The 17,835-nt window shown below is 38.2% G+C and overlaps 1 protein-coding gene across 6 annotated transcripts in view; it reads right to left on the reverse strand.

Annotated features, from left to right (window-relative positions):
- Nucleotides 1-17,835, reverse strand: part of ASB3 (ankyrin repeat and SOCS box containing 3) — a 128,667-nt gene that overhangs the window by 42,171 nt on the left and 68,661 nt on the right. For all 6 annotated transcript variants that reach the window (XM_053589920.1, XM_053589918.1, XM_053589914.1 and 3 more), the window contains exon 7: nucleotides 17,180-17,377. In XM_053589920.1, the coding sequence (XP_053445895.1) occupies nucleotides 17,180-17,377 (198 nt within the window). The remainder of the gene's footprint in view (nucleotides 1-17,179; nucleotides 17,378-17,835) is intronic.

Here is a 17,835-nt window from a genome sequence, read left to right on the forward strand (position 1 = left end):
CAGTAACCTCAAACACTTGGGCTCAAGCAATCCTCTTGCCTCAGCCTCACCAATTAGCTGGAACTACAGGCGCCTGCCTGAACTCCTCACTAGATTTTCTATTTTTAGTAGGGAGGGGGTCTCACTCTTGCTCAGGCTGAACACTTAATTTCTAAAAAACTAAATACTCCACTTTCAGGCTATGTCTACATTTTATATGTATAATTATTAGGCCCCAGAAGCTGCAAATGCTTAAAAAGGGGGGGAGGGTGTCTTATCAAAGATAATTTAGTACTACGACAGTCATTATTTGAAAACTTCCCAATGGACAGTATGCTTTAAGAAATGTATTTTAAATTGAGGGCTTCTGAATCCTAATTTAAGATACCTATCAGTGTGCAAAAACTTCTAAAAAAGATTTCAAAATTTTTATTGGCTCTTTTAAAGGAGTCTTTACAAAAGACAAATGACGGCATCACACCTATAATCCTAGCCCTGTAGGAGACTGAGGCAGGAGGATCACTTGAGGCCAGGAGTTCAAGACCAGCCTGGACAAAATAGTAAGACTTCATCTCTGTCTATAAAAAATAAAGAAATATCAGCTGGGCATGGTGATGCATGCCTGTAGTCCCAGCTACTCAGGAGGCTGAGCCAGGCAGACTGCATGAGGTGAAGAATCTGACACTGCAGTGAGCTATGATGACACCACTGCACTGTGACCCAAGACATGCTTTGGTAAGTGAAGCTATGAGATACAGAAGACTTGTTTTGTTAAGAGAAAAAGGGAGTAATTTTTGTCCTAAAGAAGAATGACTGGGGCTCAGCACCTGTAGCTCAGCAGCTAGGGTGCCAGCCACATACAGTGGAGTTGGTAGGTTCGAACCCAGTCCAAGCCTGCCAAACAACAACGACAATTACAACAAAAAATAGCCAGGCATTGTCACAAGCACCTGTAGTCCTAGCTACTTGGGAGGCTGAGGCTAGAGAATTGCTTAAGCCCAAGAGTTTGAGGTTGCTGTGAGTTGTGATGCCACAGCACTCTACTGAGGGCTACATAGTGAGACTCTGTCTCAAAGAAAAAAAAAAGAAGAAGAATGATCGGTTGCTTTAAAATGAGCAAGTAGAATAGTATACGGGAGGGGGACCAAATGACCATAAAAAAGTTACAGAAAGCCTATAAAGATGAATTTTGTGAAAGGAATTTTGTATGTTTATGTGTGAATAAAGTGGTTAAGATTAGACAAAAATTATTGGGAAAAGGAAGGAGGGAGAGGGATTGGTAAACTCTCACTTAATGGACACAATGTAAGGGCATATAGCACACCTCCTGGGTGAAGGGCTCAACTACAACTCGGACTTTACCTAACAAACGCAAACCATGCCTAATCATTTGTACTCTCAAATTACTGAAATTTAAAAAATATATCTTATGAAGGTTGAAACTAATAAAAAAATTGAACTGGTAAAAAAAAAAAAAGAAAATTATTTGTAAGTTTTTCTAACGTTGAACATTAATTAAAGAGTACACTGATGGCAGAAGGATCACTTGAGGCCAGGAGTTCAAGACCAGCCTAGACAAAATAGCAAGACTTCATCTCTGTCTACAAAAACCAGTCTGTTTGAGACCAGCCTGAGCAAGAGCGAGACACCATCTCTAAAAACAAAAAACACCCTTAACACAACCATGATCAAACTGTACTAACTGTCTCTTTTACACCGGCAGACTTCTAAACCTACTTGTTCTCACTCCCTACTTTAACTTCACCCAGCCATGAGATGCCCAGTTATATATTAGCTGAACAAGGAAGAGTCTGTGCAGCTGCTAACACTGCTCATTACACGTGGATAAACAGGACAAACAGGCTGCTTGGCTAAAACAGGTAGATTCCTCATCTGGCTCATTCTTTCATCTATTTTATTTTAGTTGATTTGCTTCATGAGGACGCTGGCTGAGGAACATACTCTAACTCTTGGTATCATCCTTCCACCAGTCGTAACAGCAGTCTTGGTGGTACACTGTGTCCTCCCAAACGCTGCTTGTAGCCATCTGCTAAATGCTAAATGGTCTCTCTCTGGCTAGAATGACAAAAACTTGAAAAAGCATATAACCAGGACACTATAACCTATGAACGATGTGCTGCTGAGACCAAAAACCCAAAATGATCATGACTGTAAGTTTCGGTCCCACTCTGACCCAAATTAGCCTCACCAAAAGGAGAAAACTATTAAATAAAATGTATAGAAGGCCATTGGTTTGGACTGGGCTCTTCCACTAGGCCCAACATACTAAAGCAAATGGAGTCTTGTGCTGAAGTTCTAAGTCACCAAGCCAAAACTGAGTTGTTATCTGACCTTCCAAGAAATCAGGGGAGAGAGAATAGCCAAATCTCCAAATAGGCCAGTTTTAGCTGGCATGATGGCACATTAAGAAATGCCCCACTGCTTTAACCTTTATAAGATAAGTAACTCTAAAATAATCAATCGACTTTTTGTTCTCTGTTTCTGTTTTCTTCAGCCCTTTTCCTTCCATAAAACCAATTCCTCTGCTCAGCTCATCTGAACACATGCTCTCGATTACAGAATGAGGTATTGCCTAATAATAGAATAATAAATAAAAACACAGATTAGGAGAATATACCCTTATAAAAATGACATGTTGGTGTTTTGATGTTTTTAACAGATTAAAAACAGTATTTCCCAATGACTTTTCTTATTGAAAACATCTACTTTACTAATTCAGAAAACACTGGTCCAGGCTGGGATGTGCCGGCTCACACCTGTAGTTCTAGCAATTTAGAAGGCCAAGAGGGGAGGATAGCTTTAGGTCAGGAGCTCAAGATCAACCTAGCAATAAAACTTACCTGGGTATAGGAAAAAATATAATGTATATAGGCTATGGTACTACCTGTGCTTTTGGGCATCTACTGGTAGTCTTAGAACATATCCACCATGAATAAGGGGGACCTACTGTATTTACAAGATCAAGTAATTCCTTTGAAGTACTACCTTGGTCATCTGGTGACCATGGTAATATTCAGCAATGAGATATATGGCACTTTTTCTAGGTGAATTCATAAACTTAATTATCCAACCTCATATTCCATGCAAACAGAAACCAAAAGAAAGCTGGTGTAGCCATTCTCTTATCGATTAACATAGACGTCAAAGCAACAAAAGTAAAGAAAGACAAAGATGGTCATTAAATAATGGTGAAGGGAATAATTCAACAAGAAGACACAATAATCCTAAATATGCATCTAGCATGAGTGTGCCAGGTTCATAAAGCAAATGATAAAGCAAAAGAAAATGATAAACAGCAGCATCCTAACAGAGTGTTGAGCAGACATCAACACTCTACTGACAGGACAAAAAAGAAACAATGGGCGCAAACAGAACTGTATAGAGTAAATGGACCTGACAGACATTTATAGAACACTATAACCAAAAACCACTGAATATACATTTTTCACATGAGCTCATGAAACATTCTCTAAGGTAGATCATATCCTAGGATGCAAAGCATGTCTCAACAAATTAAAAAAAAAAAAAAAAAACAGAAATTTATACTATGCATCTTCTAGACCACAGTGGAATAAAACTAGAAATCAATTCCAACAGAAACACTCATCCCTACACAAAGTCATAGAAACTAAATCTACTACTGAAGGATGGTTGGGTCAAGGAAGATACTGAGATGAAAATCAGAAGATTCCTCGAACTAAATGACAAAGGGGACAGAAGTTATCAAAACCTGTGGGACTCAGCAAAAGCAGTTCATATGAGGAAAATTTATTGCCCTCAGTGCCTATATCCAAAAGACAGTAAGGTCACAAATAAGCAATTTAATGAATCATCTCAAGGAACTGGAAAAGGAAGGGAAGCCAATCCTAAACCCAGCAGAAGAAAAGAAATAACTAAGGTCAAAGCAGAACAAAATGAAATTGATAACAAAGTAATTATACAGAAGATCAATTAAACAACAAGTTGGCTCTTTGAAAAGATGAACAAAACAGGGCTCTCACTAGATTACCCAGAAACAGTAAAGAGAGGGCCCTAATAAGCTCACTTAGAGACGAAAATGGAGGTGTTAACAACTGACACCACAGACATACAAAATATCATCTCTGAATACCATAAATAAAAATCTCTATGCACATGAACTTGAAAACACTGAGGAAATGGATAAATTCTTGGAAACACACCGACCTCCCTAGGCTCACTCAGGAAAAAACAGAACTCCTGAACAGACCAGTAGCAAGTAACAAAATTGAAACAGCACTAAAAAACCTCCCAATAAATAACAAATAAAAGTCCCAGAACAGGTGGTTTCAAAGCCGAATTTTACCAGACCTACAAAGACCTATACCTATACTGCAGAATTTATTTTATAACATTGAGAAGGAAGGAATCCTCCCCAACTCATTCTACAAAGCCAGTTATCACCTTGAAACCAAACCCAGGAAAGGACACAACAAAAAAAGACAACTACAGACCCTAGTCCTCCTCCATTTGTGGAAACTCATCTGTTCCTCTCTCTCTGGAATGTGTTTTGACATTGTGCCACTTTGTGTACCATCCTGCTTCACTTTCACTTTATATGACTTCTTTCTTTCTCCAATAATAAACTAAGTGGGGAAAAAGAAAAAAGAAAGAAAACTACAGACCAATATCCCTTATAAATATAGATGCAAAAATTCTCAACAAAATTTTAGCAAACTGAATTCAGCTACACATCAAAAACATAATACACCACAATCAAGTGACGTCATCTCAGAGATGCAAGGATTGTTCAACATACAGATTGTTCAATCTATTTATTTAAGAGGTATGTTCTGTATGTTGAACAATCACATAAATAGAAGCAAAACAAAAACCACAAGATACTCTCAATAGACAAAGAAAAAGCATTTGATAAAACTTAGTACCCTTTTGATGATAAGAACTCTCAACAAAATAGGCATACATGGAACAAACCTCAATGTTATAAAAGCCATATATGACAAACACACAGCCAACATCATACTGAACGGAGAAAAACTGAAAGCATTCCTACTTAAAACTAGAACTAGACAAAGCTGCCCACTCATCACTTCTGTTCAAAATAGTACTAGAAGTCCTAGCCAGAGCAATCAGGCAAGAGAATGAAATCAAGGATATCCAAAATGGGAAAGAAGAAGTCAAACTATCACTCTTTGCTGATGATACGATCTTTTATCTAGAAAAGCCCAAAGATTATACCAAGAGACTTCCAGAATTGATAGATTCAGCAAAGTCTCAGATTACAAAATCAATGTACACAAATCAACAGCATTCCTATACACCAACAGTCAAGTTGAGAAATAAATCAAAGATCCAATAGCTTTCACAATAGCAACAAAGAAAATAAAATACTTAAAAATATATTTAACCAAAGAGGTACAGGACCTCTACAGGAAGAACTCAGTGAAATCACAAAGGATGTAAACAAATGGAAAAACATATCATGCTCATGGATTGGCAGAATCAGCATTGTTAAAATGTCCATAATATCCAAAGTGATTTACAGATTCAATGCAATCCCCATTAAAATACCAATGGCATTTTTCATATATCTACAAAAAATAATTTATGCTTCATATGGAACCAGAAAAGACTCTATATAGCCAAAGCAACCTGAAGCAAAAAGAACCAATTGGGAGGCATCACTTTACCAGATGTCAAGCTACACCTCAAGCTATATTACCAAGCTATAATAACCAAAACAGCATAAGAACCCAGGCACAGACCAGTGGATCAGAACAGAGAACCCAGATACAAAACCATCCTCAAATTGCCATCTGATCTTTGACAAAGGAGACAAAAATATACACTGGAGAAAAGAATCCCTATTCAATAAATAGTGCAAGGAAAACTGGATAGTCACATGTAGAAGACTAGAAGAGGATCTACACTGCTCACCATTCACAAAACTTAACCTACAATGGATAAAAGACCTATATCTAAGGCATGAAAGTATAAAAATTCTAGAAGAGATTGGAAAAACTCTTATAGACATTGGCCTAGGCAAAAAATTTATGAAAAAGACCCCAAAGGCAATCGGAGCAACAACAAAAATAAATGGGACCTAATTAAATTAAAAAGCTTCTGCACAGCCAAGAAAACAATAGAATAAATAGACAACCTACAGAATGGGAGAAAACATTTGCATTACATCCCATAAAGGGCTGATAACCAGAATCTACAAAGAACTCCTGCAAATAAGCAACAAACAATTCCATTAAAATGTGGGTAAAAAAATATGAACAGAAGCTCTTCAAAAGAAGACAGACTAAAGTGGCAAATAAACATATGAAAAAATGCTTAAGGTCTTTAATTATCAGGGAAATGCAAATCAAAACCACAATGAGATACTACCTAACTCTAGTAAAAGTGGCTTCAATCCAAAAGTCCCAAAACAATAGATGCTGGTAGAGAGAAAGGAACACTTACACACTACCTCAAAGAACTAAAAGTGGATCTACCATTTGATCTAGCAATCCCACTACTGGACATTTACCCAAAAGGAAAAAAGTCATTCTATAAAAAAGATATGTGCACTGGAATGTTTAAAGCAGTATAACTCATAATCACAAAGATGTGGTAACAACCCAAGTGCCCATCAATACATGAGTGGATTAATAATATGTGATATATGTATACCATGGAGGTCTACCCAGCCATAAAAAAAAAAAAAAAAAAAATGGTGAACTAATACCTTTTGTAACAACCTGGATGGAAATGGAGACCACGCTCCCAAATGAAGTATCCCAAGAATGAAAAAACAAACACCACATGCATACACTTTTAAATTAGAATTAAATGATCAATACACACGTGTACATACATTAGTAAAATTCAATGGAAATCAAGCAGGTAGAAAGGGGGGCTGTAAATTCATACCTAACTGGTACAAAACTCACTATCTGGAGGATGAACACAGTTATAACCTTGACTCAAAATGTACAAAAGTAATACATGTAACCTTGTCCATAATCCTTCTCCAGTAGAACTTCATCAAAGACAGAATGTGTGGAAGTGAATCAGTACTAGCTATAGATTAGTTCTGCAAGTAAGATTCCTGGGTTCTTTGGAGTTTAGTGTTCTTGTACAACCACAAGAATTCTCCACTGCAGTCTAAACAGGAGCAGTTACCGAAAGGTGTAAAGAGTGGCGTAGAGATGTTCAGGCCAGGTTTATTGAAAGGGGAGGGTGACCAATCTGGGCAGTGCAAAGATGGCGTCTACGCCTGGGGACAGATAGAGACCCCTTTCGTATGGGAGTTGGGCACATTACACAGGTTGCCTGTCAGGTTAGGGTCCTTTGGTATGAACTTCTGGTGGGCGGGGCTAGCCAGACCCTTTGTGTCTAAGGGAGAGGGGAAAAGGGTTTGAGTGGGGCTGCGTTAGACCCTCCGACAGTTACCTTATGGTATCTATTGGGCAGTATCCACAGAAAGAAAATGGGGTCCTCTAAATGCAAATTAAACTTATGGTTAAAAAATGTAAATTAAAAAATACGTATAAAATACAACTTTGGAGTACTTGTAAAAGGAAAAGAAAAATAAACATCTATGTCACTATTCAAGAATGATATAATGGATCATATTTATACTTATCCTAGATGAATCAGGAAAAATGGGATCCTTGTCTTTTTTTTTTTTGAGACAGAGTCTTACTTTGTCACCCTCAGTAGAGTGCTATGACATCATAGCTCACAGCAACCTCAAATTCTTGGGCTCAAGTGATTCTTTTGCCTCAGCCTCTCGAGTAGCTAGGCCTATAGGCGCCTGCCACAACATCCAGCTATTTTTAGAGACAGTATCTCCCTCTTGCACAGGCTTGTCTCCAACTCACAAGCTCAGGCAATCCACCATCCTCAGCCTCCCAGAGTTCTAGGATTACAGGTGTGAGCCACAGCACGGGCTGGATCCTTGTCTTTTAGGAGTGTATATTGTTCCACAGTGGACAGGTTTGTATAAACTTACCCCCAAAATCTGAGGAAGTTGAGAGCCAGAAGAAAGAGGCTGATAAATCCATTTTCTCAGAAAGAAACATTTAATAGGGACTTATGAACAGAAGACACTTCCCAGGCAGCTGACTGCAAAACAATATGGCAAATGCCCAAGCCATTACCGCCCCTCCTTCACCCCATAGACCTACGGCTTTGACCACAGGGAAGGAATGTGTAGGACCATTGAAATTGACCTCTCAGGGAAAGACAAGAATGGTAAGGGACATATGGGCAGGGTTGTTCTGATCTGAGGGCAGGTTTTAACAATACAGTAAAGTAGAAATCTTTAAAGCATTCTTATAACAAGGATTAATCAGAAGTCAACATGGAAGATTAGCATCCAAAGAGTTGCTTTAGCCTCCACAGATATATTAAAAACACTTATTTGCTAGACATAGCAGAAGATAGTAGAACAAATGCCACTAAATACAATTTTTCCCATTAGGAAAAATATATTAAGCTTAAAAGGATAGTAAATAGTGCTCTCTTTTGTAACTGGTCAATGAATGTTACTGACTGCATAAATCAAAGGAGAAAATATGTAACCAGCTCCGCGAGCAAATTTCATTGACCCCTGTATGTTTTTTTAAACAATCTTTTCCCTTAACTAACTACTTGGCCTTTTGAGTTGTTTCTCAGACAGGTAGATTATCCATAAGACAACGGAGTTAAGATTCTGACGCCTCCAGGGCCGACTTCCTAATGCCAAGATTTATCATTCCCCTCAACTTGCCCAAAGGCACGTATCCCTCCTAAAAAGTCCAAGCTCTCTCCTGTGGTCAGAGAGACAGATTTGAGGAAGCTTGCCCTATTCTCTCTAAAAGATGTCTGGTCTGTCATAATCCTCCTTCTCTTAATAATTGGATCTTTCCACAACAGAGGGCTGCCCCTTACAATTTCAACTAATCTTAGAAAATACAGCACCCTGTGTAAAACCATTCCCATTAAACTTCATTTATCTAAATCCACACATGGCATGAAACATAGTGCCCAGCTCTCAAGAAGTATCACTGAAGACTCTTAGCAAGATGGCAGCCGAGTAACAGCTTCCTTGCATCTGGGCACCGTGAGTCTGGGGAGATAGGACTCCAGGCATCTCTGGCTGGTGGGATCTGCCTATCATCACCCCTGAGAGGATACAGAGAGTCAGCGAGAGACTTCTGGACCCCAAGAGGAGGACTAAAACAGTGGAAAACCGGCAAGTGGTCAAGTGTGTTCAATCCATCTAAACCCGCCCGCAAATGTAAGTTCAGTAGCAGCGAGACTGCAAACCAGAAAGGCCTTACCTGTGAACTGTTTTGGTGTCTTTGGATTTGGTGTCTTTGGATTTGGCACTCAGCTGAACTGCCTTGAGAGAGCCTGAGCGGGAGTGAGGAGAACTTTGGCCGTTGTCTAGGGCCCCAGTCTGAGCCGCTGAGCCAGACGGAGCTAATAGTGTTTGGCTCTGGGTCACAGGCAGCCATTGTGAGCGATCTGCCGGGGTAAGCTCCGCCCTCAGGGTCCCAGAGCTAGAATTGGGTGGGAGCTGGTAACCCAGTGACCAAGTAGCCTAAGGGTGGGGTCTGAGCGGCCTTGCAGCCCTAACCCTCGGGGGCAGAGGGAGACCAGTTTTGGCACACAGGGTAAGTGGATAGCCACTTCAGCAGTGATTCCAGCGACAAGCACTTCCCTGGGAAAGCTTCTGCTCAGCAAGTGAACAGGTTCAAAGTGCGTTTTAAGTGGGCTGAAGAGATATTTAGGGTGTCTACCTGCTGGGGTTTGAGAAACTAGCAGCCTCCAGTCGTATCAGAACTGTGATTAACATCTCATACCCCAGAAGACTACGTGTTGCCCAGACAATATTCAATAACATATACATACTGCTTTGTTTTTGGTTGTGTTTTTTTTTTGGGGGGGGGGGCTTGGGTTTTTTTTGTTGTTTATTTTGATGTTGTTGATTGTTGTTTTGTTTTTTTAAGTTCAAATTCTTCCATACAGATCCTTTTTCTTTCTCAATTTTTCAAGTTTAATTATACTTTCCCATTGCTGCCTATTTCAATAATTAGAACTTCACTTTTGTTAGTGTTTCTACCGCTATTATTTGGTTTTCCACCCAATTTTATCCCGTAAAGTTTTCAGTTTGCTTGTTTTGGTTTGATTTATAGCATTTTTGTCTTTCCTCTCTACTTGGTGGAGGTGGGGTACTGTGTCTGATCAGGTTAGCAAAGAGCTGCTGACCTCAAGGGAACCACCAAACTGGGCACCCCCAGAAGGTGGTTTTTTTTTAAGGTTGTATCAAAGTACCCTACTGCACACCTATATTGCTCTGTCTCCCTCTTTCTGTGCCTCTCTTCTTTTTGTCAATATTCCTTTTACCCACCCCATCTCCTTTCTCTATTTTTCCTTCTTTTTCTTATCATAAGGTCCTCCTTTCTTTCATCCCTTTTTTGCTCTTCAACCTTCTCACCCTTCTGGTCCTGTAACCCTTAGTCCACAGGCACGAGAACTTAAAGAGCAAGAGAAGTGAAAGGAAAATTAGGGCAAGGAAACAGATAAAAGAAATCACTCATGAGGAAGAATCAGCAGAAAACTCCAGGCAACATGAAGAACCAGTCCAGAACAACCCCGCCAAGGGACCATGAGGTAGCTACTGCAGATGATTCCACCTATAAAGAAATGTTAGGAATGACAGAAAGGGAATTTAGAATACACATGCTGAAAACAATGAAAGAAATGATGGAAACAATGAAGGAAACTGCTAATAAAGTGGAAAATAACCAAAAGCAAATCCAAAAACAGAATCAAATCAGAGATGAACGATATGAAGAATATAAAAAGGATATAGCAGAGCTGAAGGAAATGAAACAGTCAATTAGGGAACTTAAAGATGCAATGGAAAGTATCAGCAACAGGTTAGACCATGCAGAAGAAAGAATTTCAGAGGTAGAAGACAAAGTTCTTGAGATAACTCAGACAGTAAAAGAGGCAGAAAAGAAGAGAGAGAAAGCAGAACGTTCACTGTCAGAATTATGGGACTTTATGAAGCGTTCCAACATACGAGTTATAGGAATCCCAGAAGGGGAAGAAGAATGCCCCAGAGGAATGGAAGCCATACTAGAGAATATTATAAAAGAAAATTTCCCAAATATCACCAAAGATTCTGACACACTGCTTTCAGAGGGATATCGGACCCCAGGTCACCTCAATTCTAACCGAGCTTCTCCAAGACACATTGTGATGAACCTGTCCAAAGTCAAGACAAAAGAAAAGATTTTGCAAGCTGCCAGGAGTAAGCGCCAGTTGACCTACAGGGGCAAATCCATCAGAGTGACCGCAGACTTCTCTAATGAAACTTTCCAAGCAAGAAGACAATGGTCATCTACCTTTAATCTACTTAAACAGAACAATTTTCAGCCCAGAATTCTGTACCCTGCTAAGCTAAGCTTCAAAATTGACGGAGAAATCAATCATTTACAGATATACAAACATAGAGGAAATTCGCCACAACAAGACCAGCTCTACGGGAAATACTTCAACCTGTTCTGCACACTGACCACCACAATGGATCAGCAGCAAAGTAAGAACTCAGAAATTAAAGGACAGAACCAAACCTCCACACTGATGCAAAAGATAAAACTAAGCAATGGACTCTCACAAAATAAGACGAATAGAATACTACCACATTTATCAATTATCTCAATAAATGTTAATGGCTTGAATTCCCCACTGAAGAGACATAGATTGGTTGACTGGATTAAAAAACACAAGCCATCCATTTGCTGTCTACAAGAAACACACCTGGCTTCAAAAGACAAAGCTCCGAGTCAAGGGTTGGAAGACAATTTTTCAGGCAAATGGAATTCAGAAGAAAAGGTGTTGCAATCTTATTTTCAGATACACGTGGATTTAAAACAACTAAAGTCAAAAAAGACTAAGATGGTCACTTTATATTGGTCAAGGGAAAAATACAACAAGAAGACATTTCAATTCTAAATATTTATGCACCCAATTTAAATGCTCCCAGATTCTTGAAACAGACCTTACTCAGTCTGAGCAATATGATATCTGATAATACCATCATAACAGGGGACCTTAACATTCCTCTTACAGAGCTGGACAGATCCTCTAAACAGAAATTAAACAAGCATATAAAAGATTTACATGAGACCCTAGAACAACTGTGCTTGATAGACGCATATAGAACACTCCATCCCAAAGATAAAGAATATACATTCTTCTCATCACCCCATGGAACATTCTCCAAAATTGATCATATCCTGGGACACAAAACAAATATCAACAGAATCAAAAGAATTGAAATTTTACCTTGTATCTTCTCAGACCATAAGGCACTAAAGGTGGAACTCAACTCTAAAAAAAATGCTCGACCCTACCCAAAGGCATGGAAATTAAACAATCTTCTGTTGAATAACAGATGGGTGCAGGAAGAAATAAAACAGGAAATCATTAACTTCCTTGAGCATAACAACAATGAAGACACAAGCTACCAAAACCTCTGGGATACTGCAAAAGCAGTTTTGAGAGGAAAATTCATCGCTTTAGATGCCTACATTCGAAAAACAGAAAGAGAGCACATCAACAATCTCACAAGAGATCTTATGGAATTGGAAAAAGAAGAACAATCTAAGCCTAAACTCAGTAGAACAAAAGAAATATCCAAAATCAAATCAGAGATCAATGAAATTGAAAACAAAAGAATCATTCAGAAAATTAATGAAACAAGGAGTTGGTTTTTTGAAAAAATAAATAAAATAGATAAACCATTGGCCAGACTAACGAGCAATAGAAAAGTAAAATCTCTAGTAACCTCAATCAGAAATGATAAAGGGGAAATAACAACTGATCCCACAGAGATACAAGAGATCATCTCTGAATACTACCAGAAACTCTATGCCCAGAAATTTGACAATGTGAAAGAAATGGATCAATATTTGGAATCACACCCTCTCCCTAGACTCAGCCAGGAAGAAATAGAGCTCCTGAACAGACCAATTTCAAGCACTGAGATCAAAGAAACAATAAAAAATCTTCCAACCAAAAAATGCCCTGGTCCAGACAGCTTCACACCAGAATTCTATCAAACCTTCAAGGAAGAGCTTATTCCTGCACTGCAGAAATTATTCCAAAAAATTGAGGAAGAAGGAATCTTCCCCAACACATTCTATGAAGCAAATATCACCCTGATACCAAAACCAGGAAAAGACCCAAACAATAAGGAGAATTTCAGACCAATCTCACTCATGAATATAGATGCAAAAATTCTCAACAAAATCCTAGCCAATAGATTACAGCTTATCAGCAAAAAAGTCATTCATCATGATCAAGTAGGCTTCATCCCAGGGATGCAAGGCTGGTTTAACATACGCAAGTCTGTAAACGTTATCCACCATGTTAACAGAGGCAAAAATAAAGATCACATGATCCTCTCAATAGATGCAGAAAAAGCATTTGATAAAATCCAGCATCCTTTTCTGTTAGAACACTGAAGAGTATAGGCATAGATGGCACATTTCTAAAACTGATCGAAGCTATCTATGACAAACCCACAGCCAATATTTTACTGAATGGAGTAAAACTCAAAGCTTTTCCTCTTAGAACTGGAACCAGAAAAGGTTGTCCTCAGTCACCTTTACTATTCAACGTAGTGCTGGAAGTTCTAGCCAATACAATTAGGCAAGACAAGGAAATAAAGGGAATCCAAATGGGAGCAGAGGAGGTCAAACTCTTCCTCTTTGCTGATGACATGATCTTATACTTAGAGAACCCCAAAGACTCAACCACAAGACTCCTAGAAGTCATCAAAAAATACAGTAATATTTCAGGATATAAAATCAATGTCCACAAGTCAGTAGCCTTTGTGTACACCAATAACAGTCAAGATGAGAAGCTAATTAAGGACACAACTCCCTTCACCATAGTTTCAAGGAAAATGAAATACCTAGGAATATACCTAACGAAGGAGGTGAAGGACCTCTATAAAGAAAACTATGAAATCCTCAGAAAGGAAATAGCAGAGGATATTAACAAATGGAAGAACATACCATGCTGATGGATGGGAAGAATCAACATTGTTAAAATGTCTATACTTCCCAAAGCAATCTACCTATTCAATGCCATTCCTATCAAAATACCAACATCGTACTTTCAAGATTTGGAAAAAATGATTCTGCGTTTTGTATGGAACCGGAAAAAACCCCGTATAGCTAAGGCAGTTCTCTGTAACAAAACTAAAGCTGGGGGCATCAGCATACCAGATTTTAATCTGTACTACAAAGCCATAGTGCTCAAGACAGCATGGTACTGGCACAAAAACAGAGACATAGACACTTGGAATCGAATTGAAAACCACGAAATGAAACTAACATTTTACAACCATCTAATCTTTGATAAACCAAACAAGAACATACCTTGGGGGAAAGACTCCCTATTCAATGGTGTTGGGAGAACTGGATGTCTACATGTAAAAGACTGAAACTGGACCCACAGCTTTCCCCACTCACAAAAATTGATTCAAAATGGATAAAGGACTTAAATTTAAGGCATGAAACAATAAAAATCCTCCAAGAAAGCATAGGAAAAACACTGGAAGATATTGGCCTGGGGAAAGACTTCATGAAGAAGACTGCCATGGCAATTGCAACAACAACAAAAATAAACAAATGGGACTTCATTGAACTGAAAAGCTTCTGTACAAGCTAAGGAGACAATAACCAAAGAAAAGAGACAACCTACACAATGGGAAAGGATATTTGCATATTTTCAATCAGACAAAAGCTTGATAACTAGGATCTATAGAGAACTCAAATTAATCCACATGAAAAAAGTCAACAATCCCATATATCAATGGGCAAGAGACATGAATAGAACTTTCTCTAAAGATGACAGACGAATGGCTAACAAACACATGAAAAAATGTTCATCATTTCTATATATTAGAGAAATGCAAATCAAAACAACCCTGAGATATCATCTAACCCCAGTGAGAACGGCCCACATCACAAAATCTCAAAACTGCAGATGCTGGCGTGGATGTGGAGAGAAGGGAACACTTTTACACTGCTGGTGGGACTGCAAACTAGTACAACCTTTCTGGAAGGAAGTATGGAGAAACCTCAAAGCACTCAAGCTAGACCTCCCATTTGATCCTGCAATGCTGTTACTGGGCATCTACCCAGAAGGAAAAAAATCCTTTTATCATAAGGACACTTGTACTAGACTGTTTATTGCAGCTCAATTTACAATCGCCAAAATGTGGAAACAGCCTAAATGCCTACTGACCCAGGAATGGATTAACAAGCTGTGGTATATGTATACCATGGAATACTATTCAGCAATTAAAAAAAAATGGAGACTTTACATCCTTCGTATTAACCTGGATGGACGTGGAAGACATTATTCTTAGTAAAGCATCACAAGAATGGAGAAGCATCACAAGAATGGAGAAGCATGTAGCCAGGCGTTGTGGCGGGCGCCTGTAGTCCCAGCTACTCGGGAGGCTGAGGCAGGAGAATCGCCTAAGCCCAGGAGTTGGAGGTTGCTGTGAGCTGTGTGACGCCACGGCACTCTACCGAGGGCCATAAAGTGAGACTCTGTCTCTACAAAAAAAAAAAAAAAAAAAAAAGAATGGAGAAGCATGAATCCTATGTACTCAATTTTGATATGAGGACAATTAATGACAATTATGGTTATGGGGGGAAACAGAAAGAGGGAAGGAGGGAGGGGGGTGGGGCCTGGGTGTGTGTCACACTTTATGGGGGCAAGACATGATTGCAAGAGGGACTTTACCTAACAATTGCAATCAGTGTAACCTGGCTTATTGTACCCTCAATGAATCCCCAACAATAAAAAAAAAAAAAAAAAAGAAGTATCAGTGAAGTATTTTGGGGTTTGCAGTGCACTGTGTGACACGACTTAATTCAAACCATACTTATAAGATGCTGAAGCATGCCTTAGCTACTGTGACCAGAAGGACCAAAACCATCACTCCTCCAAAAGTTAAAGGCCAAAAAAGACCACTGCTACACACACAAGCTATCTAAAACCATTTTCTGTTCTGATCTAGTAAAAAATACTCATTTCTGTAATGAAGTTAGATATGGCAACAAAAGAAGACAAGAGAAACGAAGTCATCAGTGCAGCCTTCCTAAAGGTAAAGTAATTAGGGCTCCTCTGTTTAGAAAGACAAAACTTGAGGGGGTTTCAAGAAAATGCTATGAGATCATGTAAGTTTACATACACCAGGTCCCAGATACTCAGATTAATCAAAACCCTAAATATTGAAACTAAAATATATAGCTGGAAGCTCTAGAAGTTTAAATTTGGAACAAAATAAATAAAATATTTTCATAGCGCGTGTTAAGAGATGGTGAAGTCTGAAAAGCTCAGGAAATAAGTTTTGACAACTATTTAAATTAGAGCACAACAAAAGATCCAAAATGTTGGATTCGAAAAAGCCAATATAATTTAAGGCATACCTGCAACCTCTTCTGCATCATTTTAAAAAATAGCATCCATCTTCCCAACTTATTCCATTACTGGATGGATCACAAATATTACTCAGTATGACTTTTCTTATACATAGCCTTATTTTTACTGTCTATTTTAAAATTTTAGGAGTGTTTTAAACAAAGTTATTGGCCAGAAGCTAACAGAACAACAATTATTTTTGATACTTTTAAAACTTAATTGTTCTGGCTCATATCAAGAAGTGACATACATCAAATACATTAAATATACAATAATATCTATAAAACTAAAGTTTTATTTTTAGTCATAAGAAGTTTTATTAATATAAATTTCAATCAATATAAATTTGATCTGAATCAAAGTCACCGCCTTACTTGATAAACTCCTATTTTTAATTCTCGAATTGTTTTGAAGACCAATAATATCAGAGAATTCCTGTATTTCACTTGGAAGTACTCCCTAAAATTGTTACACTAAAAATGTAACCCAGATTCAAAAAGGGAGAGAAAACAATCTGATATTATCACTTAATTTTGCTACAGCTTGACAGAACAAAGTATGCTACTTAAGAGGGGGCTTTTTGTTTGTTTTCTAAATTAGTAATTTAGCACTAACAAAACTATTAAATTTCACCACAAAATAAAGACACTTGGGAACCCACCTCCACAAATCAAAAACAGAGTAAAAATACAGCAAAGATACATACTCCTTCTGGAAAGCCATGCACATGGGAGAACTGAATCCAAAGACAAGGCACATCTGGGCATCCGGGTGGTAGCCATTCTGCAGCAGTATTTCCAGGCACTGTTCATGTCCTCCAAACACTGCTGAATAAACAGGGCTCACTTTGTCTGGCCCAGTGTCACACACTCGGTTGGTAAGTGGTATTAACAAGTCCAAGATTCTACAAATACACAAACAAGAGCATTTAATGTTTTTATATGTATGAGTGTGGGCAGCATTTCTATAGCACAATTTTTAAGAACCACTGACTGACTGATTTAAAGATGACTTTGTCTTCAGCATACTTTCTACCTACATTAAATTACTGTATTTTACATAGTTATTCTAAAAGTAATACTTACTATTGCTTAAAACAAAGGTCCTTTAGTACATCTGAAACAAAATTAAATAATGCTCCCACAAGTAAATAGGTAATGTGTTTTTCATTTTTATTTTTTTCACTAATTATTTACCTTATCACCACTACAATCTTACCCTCTCCAATTCAAATTTTATGTTCATTTATGATCTAATAAATTATTTAAAACTTCATTATACCAAATACAAACCCATATCAAAAAAACTATTTCCTTCTTAAAATACTAACTAGTTTTACTTTTCCAATTAGTAAAAATGTTT

The sequence above is a fragment of the Nycticebus coucang genome, chromosome 4, assembly GCF_027406575.1.
Source record: "Nycticebus coucang isolate mNycCou1 chromosome 4, mNycCou1.pri, whole genome shotgun sequence".
Lineage (NCBI taxonomy): Eukaryota > Metazoa > Chordata > Mammalia > Primates > Lorisidae > Nycticebus > Nycticebus coucang.